The 26,015-nt window shown below is 39.4% G+C and overlaps 1 protein-coding gene across 4 annotated transcripts; it reads left to right on the top strand.

Moving 5' to 3' along the window:
- The first annotated feature begins 1,535 nt into the window (after window positions 1–1,535).
- On the top strand, window positions 1,536–25,847 carry LOC144034823 (arf-GAP with coiled-coil, ANK repeat and PH domain-containing protein 3-like). Of its 4 annotated transcripts, none has more exons than XM_077543907.1 (25): window positions 1,536–1,983; window positions 9,219–9,276; window positions 10,421–10,540; window positions 11,760–11,813; window positions 13,475–13,533; window positions 14,288–14,471; window positions 14,648–14,692; window positions 14,768–14,863; window positions 14,982–15,056; window positions 15,553–15,564; window positions 15,721–15,833; window positions 15,903–15,954; window positions 16,028–16,128; window positions 16,214–16,325; window positions 16,709–16,917; window positions 17,355–17,424; window positions 17,743–17,840; window positions 18,013–18,230; window positions 19,100–19,189; window positions 19,494–19,583; window positions 20,655–20,869; window positions 21,869–21,978; window positions 22,388–22,498; window positions 22,790–22,851; window positions 24,786–25,847. In XM_077543907.1, exons 1-25 carry the CDS (start codon window positions 1,937–1,939, stop codon window positions 24,890–24,892), a joined length of 2,508 nt encoding a protein of 835 aa, XP_077400033.1. In that variant the 5' UTR covers window positions 1,536–1,936; the 3' UTR covers window positions 24,893–25,847. The 4 variants fall into 4 exon arrangements, with proteins under 4 accessions (XP_077400033.1, XP_077400025.1, XP_077400050.1 ...); XM_077543899.1 differs by having other exon boundaries at window positions 19,100–19,191; window positions 19,487–19,583; XM_077543924.1 differs by lacking the exon at window positions 24,786–25,847 and adding an exon at window positions 24,270–24,576 and having other exon boundaries at window positions 19,100–19,191; window positions 19,487–19,583.
- The last annotated feature ends 168 nt before the right edge of the window (window positions 25,848–26,015 follow it).

Below are 26,015 nucleotides of genomic sequence, written 5' to 3'. Positions count from 1 at the left end.
CCTGGTGTCCACTGCCTCCACATGCTCGCCCCACCACCAAAGTGCAGACTCAGCAGCTTCCTGCCGACTCAGCGACGCTCCCGCTTTATTATCTCATTCTGCATACAGTTAACACACATACACACACGCACACACACACGTCCTAATGGACATCGGTGTCCCGGCTGGTCCAGTTCTAGACTTTTGTGTGAAAATGGGAGCTGAAGGGAATGTTGAACGTTGCAGCTCCGCCTCTGTCTGGACATTTGATCCTAGACCCAGCCCCGTCCCCCCACAGCCTCCCAAATACTCTGTGGTCTGGATTTCATTTTCCTTCCTTTCTCACTTCCTGAAACTTGAAGCAAAGGAAAACTGAGGGAAAAATTCCTGGAGTCTTTTTTTCCTGGTCGGCCTCCATCAGAAGCAGTCTGCGCTGTAGGGTCACGTTAGGGTTTGACTGTTGGATGGAGCACCATGGTTTACACATGTGGACTTTTCTTTCTTTCTTTCTTTCTTTCTTTGTTTCTTTGTTTGTTTCTTTATTTATATGTATCTATCTATCTATCTATCTATCTATCTATCTATCTATCTATCTATCTATCTATCTATCTATCTATCTATCTATCTATCTATCTATCTATCTATCTATCTATCTATCTATCTATCTATCTATCTATCTATCTATCTCATTATAATAGAAATATTATGACACATACATTGAGAACACGCATTTGTTAGTACGCATTTGTTAGTGTGTGAGCCAAAACTTTATTTTATTGACAGTATTATTTCTCTTCTTCAATTATTGGTTTAATTTGATTGTGCAAGGTGGATGGATATGAGGGGCCTTACTGACAAGCGTCAATGCACGGTATTGGCCACCTGGTGGCAGCATCGTTGCAGCAAAGGCTTGTGAAAGGTGACTGTTGGACATTTTTTGCCTAATCGCTCTATTCTGTCTGTCTGTCCGTCCGTCTGTCCATCTAATAAGGATAATAAGGACTACTGATTGTCACACCCAACTAAGTGAGGCGAAATTCGTTCTCCGCATTTGACCCATCCCCTAAGGGAGCGGTGAGAAGCAGGGATTGCGCTCGCGAATCATTTGGTGATCTAACCCCAAATTCCAACCTTTAATGCTGAGTGTCAAGCAGGGAGGCAAATGGTTCCCATTTTTATAGTCTTTGGTATGACCCAGCCGGGGATTAGTTAGCCACAACCTCCCAGGGTCAAGACGGACACTCTACCACAAGATCACTGAGCTGGTGAATCTATCTATCTATCTATCTATCTATCTATCTATCTATCTATCTATCTATCTATCTATCTATCTATCTATCTATCTATCTATCTATCTATCTATCTATCTATCTATCTATCTATCTATGTCTCTCTCTCTCTCTCTCTCTCTCTCTCTCTCTCTCTCTCTCTCTCTCTCTCTCTCTCTCTCGCTCTCTCAGCGTGTTGTCGCCATTCATTCGCTCGCACAGGGAGGGGCGGGGAATTACTGTGCCGCGTTCACGTATGGCCTGGGTATTATTGCTTCTAATGCTACTACGAAAGAGCTCGAGTTCTTTACCTAGAAAGAAACGTTGACGTTTGATAGACACAAATTTATTGTACTAGTACCAGTTGGTTTAATGTGTTAGTGGCCCTATACATATGTCCACACAGTATACAGTTCTGTATTTATCATTAATTGTGTGGCATCATGTCGTTTGGCGTGCATCTGTAGTTGATACGGAGTACTAGAATGTCAGAGCTCGGCTGGCTGATCCTGAACGGCCCATAGTACTGGGGCGTGTGGGCTTGGCTCCTCAAGCTTCAGTCGGCGGGAGCGAGGTGGCTTGGAAGGAAGGCTGCCAAGCGACGCCAGCGAGCCGAATCGAGTCTAACGGACCACCTGGACATGCCCCGTGCCTTGTGAGGACGAATAACAGCCCACCGGGACGCCAACATGACGGTGGAATTTGAAGAGTGCGTCAAAGATTCGCCCCGTTTCAGGTGAGTGATGCGTTTAATTGTTTGCCCACTGATCGATTGGAACCAAAATGGGGGCGCCTTGGAAACTGTTGGACTTGTTCGGATTTCAGAGCTCTTCGAACTTCATTTTCCCAACCCACATAATTTAAATTCGAAGATAGCCTAACTCCACCAAACAAAAATGACACAAAAAGTACAGTATATCGTGGTCATTCCAGAATCGGGACAATTTTAGACACCAACTGAATTTTGTTGTTGTTTGGAGAAACAACAGCTGCTATTAAGCCATCATTATTTTCATTCGTCCAGCTACAGCACCCATAAATGTAACAATTTTTATGAGATATTTAATTTGTCAAAGCATATTTTCTGCTGATTGGCACAAACCTGTTACAAATAACAAATACTTTACAATTCAATAAGGATCCTTAAATGTTATTTGCATGCTAATTTAATTTTAATATGAAATTAGAACTTTATTATATACTGTATGTCTTGGTCATGTTTGGTTTGAGTGACACTCTCCATTATAGGTGAAAGCATTGCAAAAATAGAGAATGGTCAGACCAATTAGCTTAGTAATGTAATTTCTGCTCATGTTTCATGTTGCTCACTTTTTTCTCTTCCTCTAGATGGTTAAAAAAAAAGTTGAGAGCATATGTAAAATATGTATGTGATGAACAAAATGTTTTAATGATTGCAAGGAAGAAATAAACAATATAATACAAAAAAAGTTGATTTATGTTAATCTGTTATTTGATATGTAAATAAATTGGTCATTGAGAGGGAGGGACAAGAGAAAAATAAATATTTTGGGGGGTGCTTAAGCTAATTAGCAATCACTTTTATGACTGCTATAGTTACATTTTGTCTTAGGAGTGCTATAATTTACACAAAGTGTATTCCTGTTTTTTGTGCATCTATTATTTGAAATTTCATGGAGTGGCGGGTGTGTATTGAGGGGTGGGGGCACAGGGGCAAGAAATGCCCCCAAATTTATAGAATGACAACTGCACTGAAATAATAATCTCTCAGTTTACTCACAATTTGAAGGTCATTGTGTAAGAGTGTATTGTTCTGCACTATCACTTGGTGTCTCGGTGATGAAATGCTGCCCGTGTGAGGAAAATTAAAGTGCATGCTTTTGCTGTCATTTTGGAGCTCAGCAAAAATAACTGAATCCATCTTCGCAAGGGTTGCTTGGTTTTTGTCTCTACACTGTCTTCTCCAGTGCGGCGTGAACAGTGGCTCATTTGCATAAGACAGAACCACCCGACTAAACAGAGTGGTTTCAACTAGTGTGTTAAGTGGATGTCACGTGTGCTCTAATTCTTTATCCTTTGTGGATTTTGACTGAAATATGACCGAGAGCTTTTAATAAGACACCTGGGAACTGTTTTGAATTGTGAAAAAATGCTTACTCGGTTGCCTTCCATTAAGTAAGAAAACAAACTTCCAGATGGAGTAAAATGTTGACTTTTTCTTCTTCTATCTACTATCCACATGTGTTTAAAGAAACCTTCACTGCTGATTGGAAACTGGTGTGTTTGTGTTTGCTCTTGAACAACAGCAATTTCACACCAGAGTTTGATACTCACTCTATGGCAACTCTTTGAAGAGCACTCAATGGACAAAAGTAGCCTTCTTAGCTTGCTTATGCTTTTGCAGCAAAATATTTAGCTTCTTTATTCCCACGTTCAACAAGCGGTGTTGTACTTCAATCACCTGCCATTGTCACTTCTCCTGTGTTCGTTTTTCATGTTGTTTTGATACATGCAAAGCCATGTTTGTTCTGTATATTGCAATAAAGTTAGGGGAAAAAAAGTGTTCGTCTTCTTCGCTGATTCTTCTTCTACGCCTTCCGTTAACTTCCTGTGGCTGCGCTACAGCGCCACTCCAGACTTGGTATGTACATTACAGCTGTTAAACTTCCTCAGCGTCTTCTTTTGGACACACGCAAGTCTTGAAAGGCTTCTGTGTGTATGAGATTTGTTTGCCTAAAACAACCACCACTGCATACAAAGTGCTGCACATGGAGCAAAAAATTGTCCTACAACAAAGGCAGTTAAAACAATAAATTTTCTTTTTTTTGTCAATAAATTAATTGAAAGTGTACCCTTGTCCATTTGACAACACATTGGAACTAGCGATAGTAAGCTATATTGAATTAGCTAATTTTTAGTATTAGCTAAAAGCTATTTTAAATCTGTGGCAGTTGATGGAATGAACAAAGGAGGAATAAACCAAATCCCAGATTAAAATTGGAACTAGTGAAAACTTGGTCCTCTGAATAATATTGCGTGTGTGGAATAAGTGTTAAACAAAATTATTATTCAAAGTTAGTGGGTTGCTTGTTTGGGTATTTACTAATTGTATGGTTTTGTTAGTAAATAAAGTTGCATAATAAGACGTAATTGTCACAGTCTACATGTCACAGTCTTGTGAATTCACACATTATGATAGTGAAAAGACCTAAAAAGAGCGGCACCACATAAGCAAGTAAACAAAGTTTTAAACATGTTGTCTAAATAAAATATTTCGTAGCTATAAGCAACCAGCTGCTGATAAAGAAGTTTTAACGTCTTGGGTTTAGTTGTCCTTTATGGCAATAATCACCCAGCTGTAGTGTGAAGTCAGAGGCAGGAAAACGATTGGTCTCAGCGGTCGCTCTCATCCAAGCCTCTTTTGTAGAAGGCCAAATTGAACGTGTCCAAGCATCTGCTTTTCATTTGCTCCGCTAACCCCCCTTCACTATCTCTCTTTCTCTCTCTCTCTGCCTCCCACTTCTTGTCCATCCTCGCCTGTGTGAGGGCAGACCACCGGTCACAGCCCCTGCCAGAACCGGGACCGGGGGTGCGTCAGTGTGCTGGAGTTTTCAAAGCAAAGGTCATTGTGAGGGGAGGACGTTAAGGACGCTGAGTCGCTTGTTCCAACAGCTCATCCTGAGTCACAAGCTAAAAGCACCAATATAGCTTTACAATACATCAATCAGCGTTTTACAGTACATTTCAGGTTCTGAACCGAAATGAGGGACCTGATGTTGTAAAGTAGAGTCGGGCAAACATGTGCTCAAGGGACATATTTGGATTTTAAAATGAAATTAATGGACTAAGTCATTCGTAAATTGGTGGGGGGGTTGGAGGGAGCCAAAATGTGTTTTTAGTTAGTTTATTTAAATAATAGAATAAAATGTAATCATATTCAACTCTTTATTTGTATTATTTATAATAAATTTAATAATAATAATAATAATTATTATTAATATTATTTAATAAAATGAATATGAAATGTACAGGTAAAATTAAAGTAATATTTTAATTGTATTTCTCTCAGTTAATAATTTTATGAGATAAATGAATGAGCCAAAAGTAAAAATGAATAAATACATCCTGAGTAATGGTTTTGGGCAGGGGTGTCAAACATACGGTCCGTGGGCCGGATCAGGCTGGGTTTAATCTGGCCCGCAAGACGATTTTGTAAAGTAAAAAAAATAATTGTAATGTCGGGCCAAGTAATCAGCCAATCAAAATATATAAATTCGTAATTTCACAAGCAGTCCTCAAATTAGCAATACAACTTGTACTTGTACTTGTCATTATTTTACACACAACTTAAAGTTACAGTTTGCTTCAATTTTTGTTCTTCAAAAATCATAGACCGACATAAACGTGTTAAATACGACACAAATTTGATAACAGGTAACACAAATATGTTTAGCAAAGATTAACGTCCTTATAACTTCATTAACTGCGCCACACAATGCATTCTGGGAACAATATATATGCAAAACAGGTAGACTTAACATGTCCGGAACTCTTACAGGCAAATTGTTGCCACGTGCCATTTGCATTTGTGTTATTTTTTTTGAACAATATGATTACAGTTGAGCTCTGTAATTTAGGGCTGGTCCACAAATAGCGAAAATCTGTATATAATTGATAGCAATTGTTTTTAAGTTGTATACCATTATTTATTCATTTATTTTACAAAGTCTGTGTAAGATTAAGCTGTTTCAAGTCAAATTTGCTCATGTCTACTAAAATGGATTTTAGATTTCCCAATGTGTGTAAAATCAAGGAAAATGGTGAGATCTGTCTATGTTCACACATATTCCAGGTCTTTGGCAGATTTGTGGAACAGTGAAAGAGTAAAATTTTCTGGAAATGATCAAACATGAACAGAATGAACAGAAGTCATACAGCGCAGGTCAGAGGGTGCCTTGAACAGGGGTGACATCTGACCCTGCAAAAGTACACTTTCCCTTCAAGCATTCATTAGCATCAATCCTCAATTTCTAAATGAGAGAGAGATTTGTAATAGAATTTGAAAATATCTGTAGTTCATCACATCCGTCATTGCGCTTCCATTTCCTCTTGAACTTGCCACCACCGTCATGTGGAGGCAAGAGTCCATCCGGTTGTGCTTCCTGGTGACAGTGTCAGGATCTGTGGAGGTCTTCACACCAATATTCCGGAGGACCATGCATAGATGGTTAGACGCATGGCTGCAGTGGAAGAGGGTGACGTCAGTGGTTGACTGGCCTGCTGACCAAGTAGAGGAAGCACCTGGAGGACAATTAGAAGGAAGTGAGCTTTCATCTTTGAGCACACGTCATCTTTTGCACACTCTAGGATTTGGCAATGCAAAAAGCAAACCTTTCAAATAATGTCATTATCATTAGCTTGAACTATAAGCGAAGGGGGGAAACGGTTTAAATCGTAAATATGAATTTTGCGAAAAAATCTGAGGTTTTATTTGAAGGCCGTAGCTCCCAGTCCTAGTTTGCTCTCATGCTGATGTGTGATGCTCCTTGGCTGTAATCGAAGCCGTTCCACCTCAGCAGCAGCTCGCAGACAGGAAAGCGCTGCTCGCATGCTTCACACGTCTGCTATGTCGCTCTGCTGCGAGCCAAGCTGCGTGCTTAGCCAGCAAAAATGCCGGGAAGACTCCCGGCTCGCCGGGACCCTGTGAGTGTTTGCGGGACGGTCACTGAGGGAATTCAACTATTTCTCCAAAATGTCAGACGGCCGCAGGAAATAAAGATGCTGCACGTCTGAGGGCTTTTGTATGTCTCCTCAATGGAACACAGTGTTTACATTATGGGATTGAAGAAGAACAGAGTCACTCTGCACAGGAAGTTTCAGTCCTGCTCTCAGCTACTAAAACTATTTAAATGGAAACATCAACAAATTGACTTATTTTAATTAATGTGTTGTATCCACATACTTGTGTGTCTTTAGTGACTGAAATAAAATAACCAAGTCAATCTGTAGTTTGAGAGAACTCTTCTACACTTCTGCCCCACTGTGATGTCACAGCGGGGCCGATTCACATAATCACCACCCCCACACCGAGTTTCTCAGCCAATGGATGAGTGGAAGTTAGTGAATGAGCAGCTTTCAAGCACTATTGTATCAAATTCAAAGGTAGAATTGCAGCGTTAGCACATATTAGCATTAGCGATCAGTCTTACCATAATTTGCTTCATTACATTCTTTTCTTTTTCCTTTCTCTCTCACTCTTTACCTAGCTTACTTTCTCATTTTTCTTCTCTTTCTGTTCTCTTCACTCATTCTTTTCTCCCTTTGTATCATTTTTAGCTTTTTTCTAATTCTCTGATTGTCCTCTCATTGTTTTACTCTTTCGAATTTTCTTTCCTTTCTCATTCCTTTCATTATTTTTTTTCTTCGGCATTTTCTTGCTATCTCATTCTTCTGTATATTTTCCTTTCATTAATTTCCCCTAATTTTTCTCTCATTATTTTCTCTTTTCTTTCATTCTTAATCTTTTCTGTCATTTTCTCACTTTTTTTCTCTCCCACTCCTTTGTCTTTCTCTCATTCTTCCTTTTCTTCCCAATTCTTTCTTTTCACTCTCTTTCATTCTTTTCTCTTGTCTCAAATTATTGTTTGGGGGAGATGTTAAGCAATAGCGCCAAGAAAATGCTTTTATTTTCTTGGGCACTCGCTTGTTGCACACTCTGGCCTCTGGTCTGCGAGTTCAAGCGAGCTGCTGGCTGCTGTGAACATGTGGAGATGGTCAAAAATCCAGCCCACTGGTTGTCAGCAAGAAATATGCTGTCTATGATTGTTGATTCTTGACCAAAGCATGCCATAGATATGTTATTCAGACACCTGGGAGCTCTTTTGAACTGTGGGGGAAAATGCATAATATGTCTCCTGTAAAAACTTTCTGGGGTCATTGTTTCATGAAAAAAATAAAGAAAACTCTTATTGATTTTCCTCTGTGGCAGCCAGGATTCCACTCTTTCTGTACACTTTGGATTTGTGACAGTGGGAGAAATGCCACGTTGCAAAAAATTTATGTTTTATTTGACTGTTCTCATGGAAGAATGTTCTTATTTACAAGACTGGAATCATCAGCTCGTATTAGACGTATTAGATGCTTTGTGCCAGGCCAGCACTAAGAGCCGTCTGATCCCGTCATGGGAGGAAAATGTGCGTATGCTAGTAATGTTGACATAATTAGTTGTAAAGGCTGCAATTTGACCAAAATGTTTCTCTACCTTATCTACCCAGCTAGTTACCTAATCTACCTATCTAACCTACTCACCAAACGGTGCTTGTGTGTGAATTTGACTGGGCGTGTGCGCATTCAATGCTTTCGGACTTGCTTCTTGGTCAACTCACGAGCCCATCATGGACCTCTGCGGCCCACATAGCCACGGTTGCCATGACAACGGTTCCTGGGGGCACCGTGCGCATCCATTATTGGGGGAAGCGGGGTGGGGGGTGATTATAGCTTGAGGTTGGTGAATACTGTTAACAGCTGTCCCACAATGTGTTATATCTGGATCAACAACGACAACTATTGACTAAAAGTCTGTTCTAGTGTTGCGTGCCTTTCGGCCATCGTGCTGTCCTATGAGGACAAATTGACAACATAATTATAGTTCTGGAAAGCCCTCATTTACGATCTTTAATTTGCTATATGACTAGATACGATGTGTTGCAATGTGATATTTGACCTTGTTACTAGTGAACTTTGACATCAGACCACCTCCCTACTATAGTTACGCACATCATGCCCACCAACCGGCTAATGTTAGCTGCTAGCTAGCTAGCTGTAGCTGCTGTACATGCACAACGTCACTTGTTATCAAATTGTTTAAAATAATTTATGCTTAACAATATCCCACTCACTCCAGCACAGTCTTTGTTTTAGTAGCAGCTAACTCCCCGTGATAGGAATCCAAGCAGGCATTTATGGAGGTCCTGTCTTGCTTTTGTGTTTCAGGGCAAATATCGAGGAAGTGGAAACAGAGGTTGTGGAAATTGAGGCAAAACTGGACAAGGTAAGAGCATAACTGTCATCCCCGTCTGTGCAACATGATGCTAAAACTGTGGAGTGTGGAAAACACCTTCCAGATCGCTGGAGGGCACGACAAAAGTTCTCACACTTCGATCCCAAAACAGTCCGATTGCTAGAAAGTTTGAACCATCCCCACGAGTAGAGCATGGCAGTGATATTTGTCATCTGGAAAAAGCATCCCCAAAATAACTTTGCATTCTTTCTCAACATGAAATGTCATAGGGAAAAGTGTCAAGAAGCCATGCTTGTCTAGACACAGGCAGTCTGCCAGTTTGGTAAAGTGGCCATTTCGAGGTCATTTTGTCCTTTTCCATGGATCTATTGTTTGACATTTTATCCACTTGCTGCCAAATATTAACCAGTAAGTCAACAGATTGGTGACCTTAAATTAGGAGTTTTCTTCATTGCCTGTGGGTGGAGTATGGTGGCAAAGTTTAATGACTCAGCATAAAACAAGAAACTCAAAATAGTCAACTGCACAAAGTCAGCTGAACTAAATGTCATGAAAATTCCACCCCAAGGCGTGTTTGACTTAGCAACATGAAATCTGGAAGACATATTCATCATGAGGAGACCCACAAAAAGTCTTATGCCATAAAAGACAGGATGTCTGCTATTTTGGTTTGAAGCAGCTACTTAACCATTTCCTAGGATTCTCCAAACTCTAAGAGAGATTTTGTCTCGATTGCTCCCAAATTTGAAACACGTATAATGTACTTAACAGATGGGTCACCATAAATTGCAAAAATTAAGTGTTTTCATCATTGCCTGTAGACAGAGCATGGCAGTAAAGTTTGATAATTGGCCTTAACACATTAAACCTTCAACCTTCAGGTCAACCAAACGTCTATAAAAAATAAATAAAAATTCAGCCTTCAAATCAGATTTTACTTAGCAACGTGACATTTGGCGGGCATGTCTGTGTTGTCTGTCATGAGGAGATTCACAAAAGTCTCAATAAGCTAAGCTATAAAAGACAGGAATTCTCCCGTTTTGCTTTAACGTGTGTCTATTTTAGGGTCGTTTAAACAATTTCTGAAGATCTACCCAATCAATTGCTACTAAGTTTAAAACCTTGTGGTTTGAAATGAGCTCAAGTTACTGACATCATATTTCTGTCCACACAGTTGGTGAAGCTCTGTGGCGGCATGATAGATGCCGGGAAGGTGTACGTGAGCGCCAACAAACTTTTTATCAACGGCATCCGGGATCTGTCGCAGCAATGCAAGAAGGATGAAATGATTTCGGTGAGATTCGGTGGAAGTGAATTGACATTGTTTTGTTTGTGTGTTGTATGAAGGACCCGGCTTCAGGTTAAACCACTTTGGCTTATGTTAAAGTCCTCCATCAGTGCTTTACGGCTCTCTACATGTGTATTTTTGTCCTCATATGATGACGTAGTAGCAAAAAAAATTGTCAATGCCAGAAATGTTCACCTATCAACAGGGACATATGTGTATTTTTTCCCCCTCCAAAATGTATTTAGAGTTCCCAAGTGGGTGAGTAAAAATTTCGAAATATACGTAAGTAAAAATACACAGGATAAAAAAAAAAATACAGTTAAATATAAAGTTTACCCTTGGGATATGTAAACTCATGGATTTTTATTTTGTATTACTAATGGGGTGTAGTTAGGGAGACAGCCTGAGAAAAAAAGACCACATACAGATTTTAAAAGCATCATTTGCATTTTCCCCTGGCGTAAAAATAACTTCATCAACAAACGGCCAAATTAGACTTGTCATTTAGTGTTGTGGACCCGTGCTTCACTATGTAACACTTATGTGTCCAAACACTGCAGCTCTGCTTACCTTTTGACTTTGACTTTATTTGTGGTCTTCAAAATGGTGGCTCTCCACCCAGTCAAGTTATTGGCACTAGGATTATGTAAATGACTCAAATTGTCATGTCAAATTAAGCCATTAAGAAGGCCACACTTGCATACACTTTTTCAGAAATACGAACATTGGAAAATACAGACTTATATTAACTCACACTTGGATGGGAAAGAACTCCATACACACATTTTGTAACATTAAAAAGTCATTCTTACATCACAAATTTCCTTTAAAGTGTTTTTTTAACATGTCTGTGATTTGACTGAATGTCATCATAGAAAAAAATAGCAAAAAGAGTTGTAATAATTACAATACTATATAGGGATCCCGAAAGAAAAATGTAAAGTTTGCGTGTACTCAATTGTTCGTTTTAGCTGTTGTATTCAAAGTGCTCTTGGCAGAACAATGAAGCATTTCTCATTCAAGTTGTTTCCCAATATAAAAAAATAAGAAATAATCAATTGTTCTTGCCCCCCGCCAAGAGAAAGAAAAATTAGTACACTTCCTCAGCCAGCTGATCTCTCACATTACGTTAGCAGCAGTGTTTATTTTCAGACAAACAGCGCATGATTTCTATCTTCTAATCATTTTTTTTTACCCCTTCCTTTTTGCTTTCTCTTCTTGGCAGGAGTGCCTGGAAAAGTGTGGAGAAAGTCTTCAGGAAATCATCAACTACCACATCGTAAGCGCCACCAAAAGTCACTTAACTCAGTCACTTTGACTTTTTGATGACACTTATACCAAAAGAAGCAGCGAGCCTCACCAAGAGCTGTCAAAGCAGCATATTGTTTATTTTCTTCACAATTTAAAATGTCATATGTCTGTGGGATATTATCAACATATTTTTAAAGCATATTTTTTGCCATGGTAAAATTAGTTTGTTTCAGAGGTGGCTCTGCCAGCCCTCCTCCTCCACATAACTACTTAGCCAATGGCGAACCAGGCTTTAGAGTGACAATCAGTGGGGCTGGATAGTTTGGCCACGAATTGGCCAATCCGTTTCCTGGTTCAATTAAAACTGGTATTGGAACAGTTCTCTTCATCATGCTCTTCACATTTTGACATCATGAGACAGATACGACAACTACATTTGATCAATAGTATCTCACCATTGTGAGGCTTCAAACAGGAAGTGGTCGCTACACTTAGAATGCCACAGACAACATGTTGTAACAGATAGAAAATTTTGCTGTGACATCCTTGTTCCTTTCTGTGGAATTTGATTTAAGTTACTGCTGGGGGAAAAACAGTTTCAAACCTTGTTTGGTGTCAGGAGAACTAAAGAAAATACAGAACTTATTCTGATTAAAATGGGGAATACAATGTTTGTGGAAGAAATAGGACAAATTATTTTAAGGCCATATTACCAAGCCATTCTTTTTTTCCAACATGACGAGTCACTAGTGGTTGACTTTCAGCGGCTTGTGGTCACGTCGGGCCGCCGCCGCAGCCACAGGTTTATTTCCGCTGCCCCGCTGTAGTGACTTCTTTGGGACAAAAGTACACTAATGATTATTTTCAGGCTCAGGTCAACTTAAAGTTACCTCCACCTATTTTTAAATGTGATCTTGGTTGTTGGATCAGACACTATTTGGAATATAATATTAAATCTTCACACGGCAAGGGATGGAGGCTCACATTTCACCAAACGTCCGGCCTCTTCCTGTATGGCCTCCACCCTACCCGCCCGGATGACCTATTTAGCGGGAATGTTGCAGGAATCCCCGAGCATGTGCTCCCAGTGTGAAATGGAAGTCTCTTGGATTCAAAGCATCCAAGAAAAGGCGACCTTATTGTGTGCACACAAAAAAAGGCCACATTCCTCCTCCATTCATTCTCGCCAACAGACTTTCATCTGCATGTGAAAGTGCACACCATTGCTCTCTTTTGGTACACAAGTGCATTGCATTGAATTAATCTTGGAAGCAGGGCTCAACAAAAAGGCGAGCTCATTCAGTTTAATTCGAAATGATAATCATAAATGGTCTGAGATTTTTTTCCCCAAAACAGTAACTAATAGATAAAGTAAACAACAAGGATGTTATTTAAAAAATAGTCCCCATAAAGAGTTAGCTTTATGAGTTTGGTGGACTGTTTTTACATTGGGACACTTAGTGTTGTTTAGATGTTTTTGATTTGGATCAGATTTAATGGCACAGGCGGATATATCTATGCATGTACAGTATGTGTGCCATTGACTGGAGACCAGTCAATTATTTGTCTTTATGTGCCCTGACATTGTGGCGACCAGTCAAGGCTATAACCTGTCTCTCTCCCAAATCCAGCTGGGATAGGCTCCAAATGAACATTGCTTTTACAGGTTTTCTGCCTTTTCTGTCGCAGATGCTGTTCGATCAAGCTCAGCACTCAGTCAAGCAACAGTTGCAGCATTTTGTCAAAGAGTGAGTTCATTATGCACAAGCCAGAATTATTGTGTTTGTCAACACAACAAATGTTCAAAAATGTCTTTTTTTGTTAGTTTTTTTTTTAAGTGGCTTCGTATGAACTTCTTCCTTTAACATTAAAAAAATAAAGTTCCTTCTGTGCTAGCATTCTTCAGTCAAAGTCCTCACTTAGAACACTGTTTGAAATCACTCGTTTTGAAGGGGAGCGGATCTATCTCATGCAGATTAGCCATCGCTCATCCCGCCCCCTCCGCTATGGGGTCAATTGGCTAGCCTATGAATAGTGTGATGAGGCAAGCAACAGCTTGTTCTCAAGCAGTCAAGAATCTGAAGAGGGTAACATAAAAGCTTACTTTGTATTTTCCCCTGTGAAGGCAGCATTTCCTCAAACCAGAACCTTGCTCCCTGACCACTTTTTTTTCTTTTCAGAAATAAAGACATTCTTTAGAATTAAAACAATAATTTGCTTTCACAAAAGTCAAAACATTTGGAAAATAAAGTTGTTTTATGTGAGGGGAAGTACAGCATTTTAAACCTTATTTTTCCTACTAAAAAGTTGTGAAAAAGTCATTTACATTAATTACGTTTTTTTTTTATGTCAGAAAAAAAGGTAGAACATCTTGCAAAAAAAGTATTTTGTGGGGATAGTCAGACAACACAGAAACTCCAGATACACAACTTGTATCCAATACATTTAAAAGTAGTTTTTTTCCCATGTCCCTTTTAAGTCAGGTGTGGCTCATTTCTGTAGGGATGTGCGCAAGTTCAAGGAGACCAAGAAGCACTTTGAGCGTGTGCGTGAGGACATGGAGATCGCACAGGTGAAAAATGCGCAGGCACCTAGGAACAAAGCTCACGAAGTGGAGGAAGCCACCTGCGCGCTGAGCGTCGCACGAAAGTGCTTCCGTCACCTGGCCTTGGACTACGTTCTGCAGGTGGTGATTTTAGCATCTAATGTGAAAGTGTCTCTTTCAAAGAAGTTCACTGTCTTTATGTGCCTGTCTCTTTCTCAGATGTTTAGCCTTGTTACAAAAAGAGTTGTACATCTATTTTAAATGCAACTGTGTCTCTGAAAATGATGATAACGTCCGTGTCCGTCTGCTCCCTGCAGATCAATGTCCTTCAGGCAAAGAAGAAATTTGAGATCCTGGATGCAGTAAGTTTTGTTTAAATTCCACACAGACATTACATTGTATGAATACATATGGTATGTCTACTCTCCCCCTTCCAGATGCTGTCCTTCATGCATGCCCAGTACTCGTTGTTCCAACAGGGCTGCAAGCGCCTGGACGAGGTTGACCCCTACATGAAGAAGCTGGCAGCCGAGGTGAGCAAAATATCCTGATTGTCGATGTTAGGGCATTTTGTCATGTTATTCAATAGCCTGGTGATGAAGTACTGTCTCTACCAGTGAAAACACAATCCATGCTTTACCTTTATTTCAGCTGGATCAGCTGGTGATCGACTCGGCCATGAAGAAGCGAGAGCTGGAGCACAAACACGCAACCATCCAGCAGAGGGTGAGTTGGGACATGTCCAGAAGCAACATGCTGTCATCTTTATATGTTTACACGGCCGTGAATCGATGCCACTCTAGGGGTGCCATTGAACAACTCGTTGAGAAGGTTGCTGGTTCGACGACCAGCCGTTGAGAGCGATAGTGATGAGATTTTTCAGATGGTGCAAAATGCTGCTGAGTACTGAGTAGAACTAGAAGAAGACCTCATATTTCATGCTTCATTACACTGGCTCCTTTTCAAATTCAAAATTGACTCTCCAGATGGTCCAAAATGTTCCTGTCAGGGAACTAAGTAGAAGGATGGGAAGAGATCATATTTCTCCAGTGCATGTAAAATTCTGGATTCACATTCTGGGTGGTCCAAAAATGCTGATGCCCAAGTACTGATTAGAGCTAGAAAAGATCACCTTTAGTCTCACTGCATAATTCCAAAGTGAATGTTATATTTTCCTACCAATGTGCCTCTAATGTCCCCCCCCCCCTTCTTCTGCTTTCAGACACTCATGCAGGTGAGTTCATTCTATGTTTCTTTTGAACACTAAAACTCTAAATAATATCCGCACATGAGGAGGATGAATTCCAATTCTTTGGCTTGGAGGGAATGTTTGACAACGTATGGAGATCCTAGATGTTCCAGCTCGTGCTTCATGGAGATGTTTTCTCAGGACTTCGCCTATGACGACTCCAAAGCAGAATTCAACGTGGACTCTCCCAACGGCGTGGTGATGGAAGGATACTTGTTCAAGAGAGCCAGTAATGCCTTCAAGACATGGAACAGGTGCGACAAAAGACTTCAGAGTGCTCCTCTGGACATGGTCTAACTTAACGTTTTCTTCATGCCTTCCAGACGCTGGTTCTCCATCCAGAGCAGCCAGCTTGTTTATCAGAAAAAGCTCAAGGCAAGCATATCTTTGAATGTTCAAATCCTGACAAACATGGGCGTGTCTCACGGGGTGTTTTGTCCATGGGCAGGACACTCTGACGGTGGTTGTGGATGACCTCCGTCTGTGTTCCGTCAAACCCTGCGAGGACATCGAGCGGAGGTTCTGCTTCGAGGTGGTCTCCCCGACCAAGTAGGACTTTTTATTCCGTGCGCTATGAGTGTTGAGTAGAACTAGGAGAAGCGATCCTCTTGTTTGGGTGCTTTTTCCCCATCAGGAGCTGCATGCTGCAAGCAGAGTCGGAGAAGCTGAGACAAGCATGGATCCAGGCGGTCCAAGCCAGCATCGCCTCGGCCTACAGGGAGAGTCCTGACAGCCTCCACAGCGAGGCCAGTCACACACTTTACATCCCTCCAGTTATAATAGGGGGATAGGAACCAAGCCAACCTGTGAAAATCAGTGTATAATTTATGTCAATTGAAATACATTATACACAATACAAAACATACACAATACAATTTTTTTTAAATATTGAATTTATTTATTTATTAACACTGATAAACCTTCAGTATGCGTTTTCCATGAAAAACAGGAAAGTCCCCCCCCCCCTTCCCCCCAAAAAATCCAAAACAAAAAAAATTATGAACAATGTTTGGTCCACTGTATATGTTTTACATGCACAGTGATATACATAAGACTATATCAGATACACATCTAGATACAGATGTCGTGTGGATGTGTGTTTTTGACTGTATGTCTGTATGTTGTATAGCATCTGGACAGAGCGGCCTCGCCGTCCACCAGCAGCATCGACTCGGCCAGCGAGTCGCGAGAGCACGGCGCCCGTGGCGAGGGCATCCTGCAGAGGATCCTGTGCCTGCCTGGCAACCAGCAGTGCTGCGACTGCGGTCAGGCCGATCCTCGTTGGGCGTCTATCAATTTGGGGATCCTGCTGTGCATCGAGTGCTCCGGCATCCACAGGTCTTTTTTTTATTACATATTCTGAATAATTTGTAGTTTTTGGTGCATCTAACAACACTGCAACTCTGCTTGTCTTGAAATGAAAAGCATATCTTGAAGTTAGCTGCCAAATCGTGGGCAGAGAAACTAAAGAATGACTTGGATGTTTAATTTCGCACTTGATGGGTGAGCAGGCACTCCGGAGGAATATGTCCCCTTTAAAGTGCTGGCCAGCTGTTGAATATTCATGTAGCGTCCTCCGAGTCACACAGGAGACAAGGTGGCATCACCCGTTGCCGGGTTACCGGCCACTGCGTGAGTGGAACGTGACAGGATTAGCATGACATTAGCATCAGCATCCTGCCGAGTGTCTATCTTCCAAGTCATTAACTAATGTCTGTTGGTGCCGCCACCATCTAGTTCCCCTGAATTGTCACATTTATTGTGTCTGGTTTCAGAAGTCTCGGTGTTCACTGCTCCAAAGTGCGATCGCTCACGCTGGACTCGTGGGAACCTGAGTTATTAAAGGTGATACACTGAGCAACTAGCATGACTGAAAAGGAATAGCCCAATATTCAACAACTCTGTGAAGATAAGCTAACCAGGCTAAAGCTATATGAACAAACAACACACATGTATGATATATAGTGTAAAATATACAATTTTTATATTACAGGCACAAAATACACTATAGACTATACTATATACGTACTACATATTAAATGTGCCAGTTGGACTCTAACTTTACTGCAGGGTTCAAATAAATGAGCAAACTAAAATACTGTTCTGTGCCATGGAAAAGTAGCAAAACGGTGGTCGGTGATGTCTGCTATTTTTGCCTCGCAGCTGATGTGCGAGTTGGGCAACGGCGTCGTCAAGCATATCTATGAGGGCTCGTATCACGAAGGACAAGGTGTGAGGAAAGCAATGGCGTCCAGTTGTAGGTAGGAGAGTGAACGTCTAAATCCAGGCCCGAACAATGTCCATATGACATGTTGGACTTTTCAATGGACAGGTCTTTTGAATAAAATTTTAGATAGAATAAATAAATAAACTAAATGTATTTTTTTTAATCTATCATTCCAAAAACAATTCAAAGCCATAATGGTCTTCCAGGCAGGAGAAGGAGGCCTGGATTAAGGCCAAGTACGTGGAGAAAAAGTTTGTAAGGAAGCTGACCGCCATGCCGAGTCTCGTCAACGGCGACAGGAAGTCAACGCATCGCTGGAGCGCCCAGAAGTGTCGCAGGCACAACAGCGCCTCCACTGTACCAAAGACACGGCGGCGGTACAGACAAGAGCTCCGGAGCGCCTCGCCGACAAGCTACTCTTCAGGTTCCTGCCCATCATTAGCCTTGTTAGCGCATTTAATTCATTCCTGTAGGGCTGGGTGATTTTATTGTTTATTCAAATTTTATTTGTCAGAACAATTTTACACATCCCACATGCTGTAATTTCAAATTATAGGAAACACTTTTAAAGTATTCATTAGTTGGCAATAGAATGAATACAGTAGTAAAGTTAACTGCAAAACTGACACTTAAAACCAAACAGAATGACTCATTTTACATTTAGACACCAAAATGTTGGATAAATCAAACAAAACAAAAATCAAATTAACCACCATCTTAATGCTAACATATAATGTGAAATGCCATAGACGGGCTAACGGAAATTAGCATAGATGTTCCAGTCATCATAAGCATTCAAACAACTGCTATTTTAAGTAGCATCACTTACAACAAAAGATGAACATTTTATATTTAAACACCAACATATCCAACCAAGCAATACTTATAGGCTATGTTTAGTAGTGGACCAACTCTGCTTCTTCAGATCTCTTAATTATGTCCCATCACTTTCAGTAGACCTCAATGCTGCCTGGCATCTTGTGGTGCAATGTAGCTCTAGTCTACACTAAAGGCGCTCAACTCTAAATTGGGACTTGCCAGTATTGTGTAATACCGATCGCCGTGTACCGGGGGAGCAAAAGATTGAACACTTAATGAAAACATGTCATAGGAAAAAAAAGGGAAAATAGATTTTAATTACGGTAGATGTACAAATCGGATTTTTGAAAAGAAAAGAAAAAGAACGATATTTTTTTTTATAAGACCAGATCACCCTACCTACAATTTGATCTTGTTTGACCACTGACATCAATTTATTTATTTATTTATTTATTCATTTATACTCCTTTTCAGCTACTGCCAAGACTAGACGAGAGTCCTTGTTTTGTCCTGATGAGCTGGACTCCCTTTTCTCCTACTTCCACACTGGATCTGGACCTCGAAGTAAGTCACATAAACTTACCACAATGGCTGATGGCCGTGCGTTGCAATGAAGTGAGGGCTCCTTCAAAGTTCTACGTTTTTGAAAAAACTAGAAGTAAACGCTCATACAGATTTAATCATATTTTCACTTACGGAGCACTTCATCACAGAGCTGCATTGCACTTGTCAACTAGTGTGCACATCCGCGTATGTGGGACATGCACCAGATATTTTACATCATTTTAAATACCCACCAAACTAATGGAGGAAAAGTGTCAACTGTGCCCTAACTTGTCCATGTTTGTGGCATTTCTTGGTCTGCCAGGCCTCAGCAGTGACAGCGGTTTGGGCAGCACCAACGGAAGCACCGACTTTCTGGTGGTGGGGCCTGTGGTGGACAGTGTGACGGAGGAAGGTGCGCAACTTGAACTTCTTGACCTACTTGACATGAGACTCGTTCGGCTTGGACCTTGGGAGTAAAAGAAAAGGGGTTCTTGGCTTTACTGGAGGCATAATGACTTCATTGTTATTCAGTTTACTGTACAGTATATGATCGGTTTAAAAATTAATAATGCTTAATATATCATGTTGGTGGACAAAGGGTTAACCTCTGAGGTTGCGGGTCCAAATATACACTCAAATATTAAACTATGAGTATTGAAATAGCGTTGATGTAGTTATGCTGAATTTGAATGCATTATCTTAAAAGGTGTTATTGTTTTGTTTGGATCCCCATTAGCTCTTGCAAAATGCAGTAGGTGTTATCTCACTGAATTCCTTACTTCTCACATTTGTGTAAATATTTATTCTATTTTTATGGGACAACACTGAAGAAATGACACTTTGCTACAACGTGTACTAGTCAATGTACAGCTTGTATAACAGTATACACTCAAAATAACATAACACAGCCATTGTCTAGGCTGCTGAAAACAAAAGTGAAACCACCCTTAAGTGAAAATATTTAAATTAGGCATGATTGGCCATTTTCCCTTTATTAAATTTGGTGTTGTGGCTCACATGTTCTCATGCTGATCACTGGGATTTGGATATGGCACCTCGTTTAAGAACTCTGACAATCTGAAAGAAAAAAATGCTCCACATAAAGATGCATTTTGGTGCCAAGAAAACTATCCTGAAGTGAGTAGAGGAGCTTCATTTAGACACAGTAAGTGGTGCTGTGCTTTGCCACCATGTTGTGGCATCTCGAGGCAATCGTAAACTTTTTGGGAGGGCGTCAATAATTCCCAGATTTATATTTTTGGTGGGGGAAATGTAATATTTGCCCTTACTGACCTTCCGTCTTTATAGCATAATGACTAATGCAGGTAAGACTTCATTAATACAGTGACATGAGACAGAGGTCACAAAATGACTTAAAAAGCTTGACACTTGAAGGTTAAGAGACTTGCACACGTGACTTAGGGGTCCACGTCATTCAACCAACGATCAAACAAACTTTAACTCTGTCGCCACTTTTCCTCAGAGTGCGAGGCTTCCGAAGACTCGAGCGGCGAGACTGAGCACGACACGTCGGACCCGGAGAACAGCAGGTACCTCCACCCCGGGGCGCTCCTGTACAGAGCAGCCAAAGCTCGCAACCTACCCGTTATGGCCGAAGCGCTGGCGCACGGCGCTGACGTCAACATGGTTAACAAGGATGACGAAGAGAAGACGCCCCTCATACAGGCTGTGATTGGGGTGCGTTCTCACTGCAACTTATTACTTCCATCAAACAGATATGTGGTCATTTCGTATGTTGGAATCAAAAGTTTGTTTTTGTTTTTTTGCAAGATTGAACACATTTTCCAAATCATGGGAAAACAATATGTTATGTTATACATTTTAATTTAAAATTTAAATTATGGAAAATAATTTTGTTTGTTTTTATTTGATCCCTCCCCCCCAAAAAATCAAAGAAATGCTGATTTATTTGTTTTAATTTTAAAAATACAAATCATTGAAATAATAAAATAATTGTATTTGTTTTAATTTTAAAAATACAAATCATTGAAATAATAAAATAATTGTATTTGTTTTCATTTTAATTTTTTTAAAATCATTTTATTATTATTATTTTTTCCTCTAAATTATGTGATTTTTTTTCAAAAATGTTTTTCTAAACTCATGGATAAATTATTTATATACTGTGTTATTGTATATAATTTTAATTAAGTATTTTTTTCAAATAATGGGAGTTTTAATTATTAAAAAAGGGAAAATATTGTTAAAAATAAAAAATTCAAATTAATTTGATTCCATAACTAGGAAATGTTCAGTGTAGTTTTAGTAAATAGCTATTATTGTCTGGAATAGGGCCATAGCTCATGGTCCCAAAATGCTTAAATATCATTTCAAACTTATCATATCACTCAAAAACATCTCCTTAACTTAACCTAACAACCCATACTAAATATAGCAACATACTCAACATACTAATTTTAATGTCTGTCGAGATGGATCACTTCTTTGACAACAATTATTACTATTAGCAAGAATTTAGCGTCATTTGGTGTCCTAGTTGTTACAGGAGGTAGATAAAAACACAAACAGATACGTTTTTCCAGCAATGGCTAAGAAAAGGTTCCACAAAATAAAAAGTAAATTCATGAGTAGCAAAGTGCAAATTGGCGTGAGTTCGCCGTGTTTTAGTATTGTTTCTGTAATTCTTTGTAAAAGTTTGTCATGCATTGATTGTAGGGTTCCTTGCTAGCCTGTGAGTTCCTGCTTCAAAATGCGGCTGATGTCAATCAAAGAGACGCGAGAGGGCGGGGCCCCCTGCATCACGCCACCTACCTGGGCCACACGGGGTGAGTCCAAAATGACAGCGAACATGCTAGCCAGGCGGAATGCTTGTTTGTTATTCTATTTTATTTATTGGTGGCCCCTAAAGATGAGCTGCCATCTTGTTTTTAAGGAGATCCAACATAGAATATAAACACATACAACGTATACAGAGTATGACAACACACATTCATATTTCTCAAACACCCATCCGTCCCAAAAAAGTATTAAATTGCGGCACAATGTGTTTTAAAGGAACGCACCCCTGATTAAACCGAAAATTATAGTAAAAAATGTTAACGTCACTTAGCGTCGCTTGTTCCTTTAAAAAGGCCAAAATATGATGTTTTTTATTGTCAGGCAGGGCTCTCCTTTCTGAAGCTGCATTAAATCCGAAGGCCGTTAATTCACCTGTGTTTGCCTGTGTGCTTTCAGACAGGTGTGTTTATTCCTTAAAAGAGGCGCTGCTCAGAACGATGGTGACGAGGACGGCCATGACCCATTGAGCATCGCAGTGCAGCAAGCCAACGCTGACATCGTCACACTGTAAGTGTTTTGTTTTAAAGCCAATGCTTCTTACAAGATTTGGATGAGATGTAATAAACTAGAATAATATTGAAGAATATTGAAAGCTCCAACAATCTCTGAAACACATTTTTATTTATTTTAGTCCATTTTTGGTTGATTAATTAGAATGTAAGTAATTAGAATGAATACATTTTAAATTGCAGTATTAAAATGTACTATTTTTCATGCCAACCGTTCAATTTAAAAATCAACCGTGGTCCTCAAGCACAAAAGTTTTGCATTTGAGTGATCAGTGTTGTTGCTGCTCAGGTTACGTCTGGCCAGGATGAACGAGGAGATGCGCGCATCAGAAGGAGGCTTCGCCCAAGCAGGTCAAGGCACTGACCAGCAGTACAAGTGATGCATTCACAACTTGACATTGTAATGGGGGTTATGTCCGGCTGGAGCGTGTGGATTTGGATATCAGGCTTTGGAGAGCATCATTGGGGAAAATTTGAGTTATCTGAACTCCTTTTTCCACAGATGTAGCTTTATTTAGCCTAGCATTAAAATTACGATTTAAGTTCCTAATTGTCTTCAAGGGGACATTTTACGTAAAATTGGCTTTTAAATATTTTTTATTCAAACGTGTCTCTGTAGTGCATGCCCATCCATTAACTAATTCACTGCCATAAATTCATTTAAAAAAAGATTATTAAAAATTAGGGGCGACTGGCAATTAACATTTTTAATTGTAATGAATCGCATGATTTCACTAGTTAACTCGAATTAATTCTAGGTGTTCATATTCTTGTTAACAAAAATGGGAAAAAAATTAACTAATAGAAATAGTTGAAATAAATTTTTGACGTTTATAGCAATCTGGCAGTGAATAAAAAAAAAAAAGAGAGAAAACATTATTAAAAATTTGGGGCGTCAGGCGATTAAAATTTGTAATCATAATTAATTGCATGACTTGACTAGTTAACTCACAATTTATCACAAATTTTATATCTGTTCTAAATGTACAATAAAAAAATCATAGGTTTTCATACCCTTTTTAACAAAAGTGGAAAAAAATGTTTAACTAATAGAAATAGTTCAAATGAATTTTTGACCTCTATAGCTGTCAATGGCAGTGAATGAATTAAAAAAAAAAAAGAAATGTTATATCTGTTCTAAATATACAATTAAAAAAATCTAGGTTTTCATACTCTTTTTAACAAAAGTGGAAAAAAATGTTAAACTAATAGAAATAGTTAAAATGAATTTTTGATGTCTATAGCCGTCAATGGCAGTAAATGAGTTAAGGGTAAACTGAAACGACTATATATCTTTTTGGGTTACTAGCCTGACTTTGGAAATGTGTGTGAGCAGAAAGATAATATGGGCATATATTCTTTATTGTCACTGAAAAATGAATAATATTACTGCAGCTTACTGAAGAGCTGCGACTGTCTCTATGAACAGTATGTCTGTTCTATACTGCCCCCAGGTGGCCAAGGTGGGCAGACCAGAAGGAGCAGCACAAATTCCATTGGACCAAAGCAAAAAATGTTGCAAAAACTGTTTCATTCGATACATTTATTTTAATTATGTCATTGCTGTATGTTTTTAGAAAGTAAAATATTAAAGATTTATTTCTTCTTCTTTTTTTAAATTAAAAACATGAAATGTTCTGGGCTTTTTTTTTGGGGGGGGGGGGGGGGGTGTTAGTGGTGAAGGATGATTTGAGGTACAAGTGTTTTGAGTTACAAATGTCGTGAAACACTCCTGAGAACAGTCTGTGTTTTCCACCTCATTTGCACAGGTTCTCCAAAACAATAGCTTAAAGTGCAATATAAAGATGCTCCTTTGAAGAATCATGAGGCAATCTCAAAACAGTGGGAAGAAAAAATCGGCAGAAGAATGATCATGCATGCTCAACATAAGGAAGAGAAGTCATACTGAGGTCAGAGGGTGCCTTGAAACAGTCAATTTTAAACATATTTCCTTTCTAATGTATCCCTTCTATTTGGGTTTGGGAAGTTTATTAATGTCCTCATTCGAATGTGGCTACAGGAAACTGGGCTGTCCTGACTGGAATACAATTAAAGGAAATTCTTCTGTCTCACACACTCAGTCAGAGAGGTTCATTGTTTATTTTTAATTGAGCCTGGGAGCACTGACGGGACACAAAAGATGCAGTGTGGTTGGACCAAGCCGTTACCGTGACTACTGTTCAGCCCGAAAAAGGCTTTGCTCGTTAGCATATCAAAACATCCTTCCTTTGCCCCTTTCTCGTCCAATATTTGCATCCTCATCCTCGTCTGTGGTTCTTCCTCAGGAGACGCCACATACCTGGACATCTTCCGAGAGTTCTCGCACATGGCGTCACACAATCCTGAGAAGCTGAAGAGAAGGAGTGTGCACTTCAGGCACTCCTTCAGGTAGTCAAATCAAGAGATGACCATTCCACTTGGATAAAACCAGCAATGTTATTTTTCTCAAATTCTTTTTTAAGTTGACTTTATGCTTTGTGTTTTATTTTGTCCACAAGGATTTGCAGGTCTTATCCTCGGATGGATTTTTTTGTTTTTGTTTACAAACACCACACACTTCCTTTGTCTCTTGCTTTGCTGCATTCTTAATTTTCAAACCAACCAAAAGTACAGTATATTTTATCCTTCACAATTAGTAGTTTTCTGTCCAGCGTACTGTTATTGTAAGCCGTAGAGGAGAGGTTTTCAAATTTTTTGTGTCCACTGACCCCTGACAGGAGACATTTTTTTCAAACGACCCCCTCATAATCCATTAAACACAATTTACCAGGTGTATCCCAAAATGTCATAGGAATGAAAAGTTGCCTTTTTGTAAGGAAAAAAAATCTGAATCTTTAAAAGAACAGATCACAATCTAATGAGAATGAAGTTGTATTTGTTTTATTATTATTTATTTATTTTTACAGTATTTAAATCAAAGTGTAACAAATCACGTTTCAATTGGGAATAGTAAGATTTAAAGCTAAAAAATATAACTATTCTTGTAAGATTATGCCTTTAGTTTAGAAAAATATATGCATTTTTACTGATGTACATTACAATACAGAAAAATTATTTGTATTGGCTTGCAAAGGGTGCTAAATTTCTGGAATGCTCCCAGCAGATTTCCATAGGAAATTAAGATGGATAGCCTACTTTTGGAAATATTCCAAACTGAAAATAACATATTTACTTTCAATTCCAATTAAGTAACCTTTGATTTAGAAAATTGTTTATTCCCATTCATTCCCTTGGAAAGTTTCCAACTTTGAAAAATCCCTGAGTTTTTGCCACCTTACGGCTGTCAACCGTTGTGCCATTTGAAATGACGAGATGCAATAAAATGTCAGTAAACAGAAAGTTGGGAAGCTCTTCTTGTGTCTTTGTCATATTTCATCCAAGATTCCACTATAGGTTCAAGGTTTTTCTCTTAGTTTGTCTCCCTAAGAAGAAACTTGTCTTGGTCCCGTTTCTCCTGCTTGCAAAACGTTAACCAAACATATTTTGCATTTAAATGAAAAACATACAATAATTCT

This window comes from Vanacampus margaritifer, chromosome 1 (genome assembly GCF_051991255.1).
Source record: "Vanacampus margaritifer isolate UIUO_Vmar chromosome 1, RoL_Vmar_1.0, whole genome shotgun sequence".
Classification (NCBI taxonomy): Eukaryota; Metazoa; Chordata; class Actinopteri; order Syngnathiformes; family Syngnathidae; genus Vanacampus; species Vanacampus margaritifer.
Note: the sequence above shows the minus strand (reverse complement) of the source record. Positions and strands in the feature narration are given on the sequence as shown.

What these genes read in the sequence shown, in the direction of transcription:
- LOC144034823 (XM_077543899.1), top strand. Translation starts at nt 1,937, where the DNA reads ATGACGGTGGAATTTGAAGAGTGCGTCAAAGATTCGCCCCGTTTCAG. An exon ending in TTGCAGCATTTTGTCAAAGA is followed by an intron (nt 13,534 to 14,287) that starts GTGAGTTCATTA and finishes TCATTTCTGTAG; the next exon opens with GGATGTGCGCAAGTTCAAGG. An exon ending in ACCTACCTGGGCCACACGGG is followed by an intron (nt 21,979 to 22,387) that starts GTGAGTCCAAAA and finishes GTGTGCTTTCAG; the next exon opens with ACAGGTGTGTTTATTCCTTA.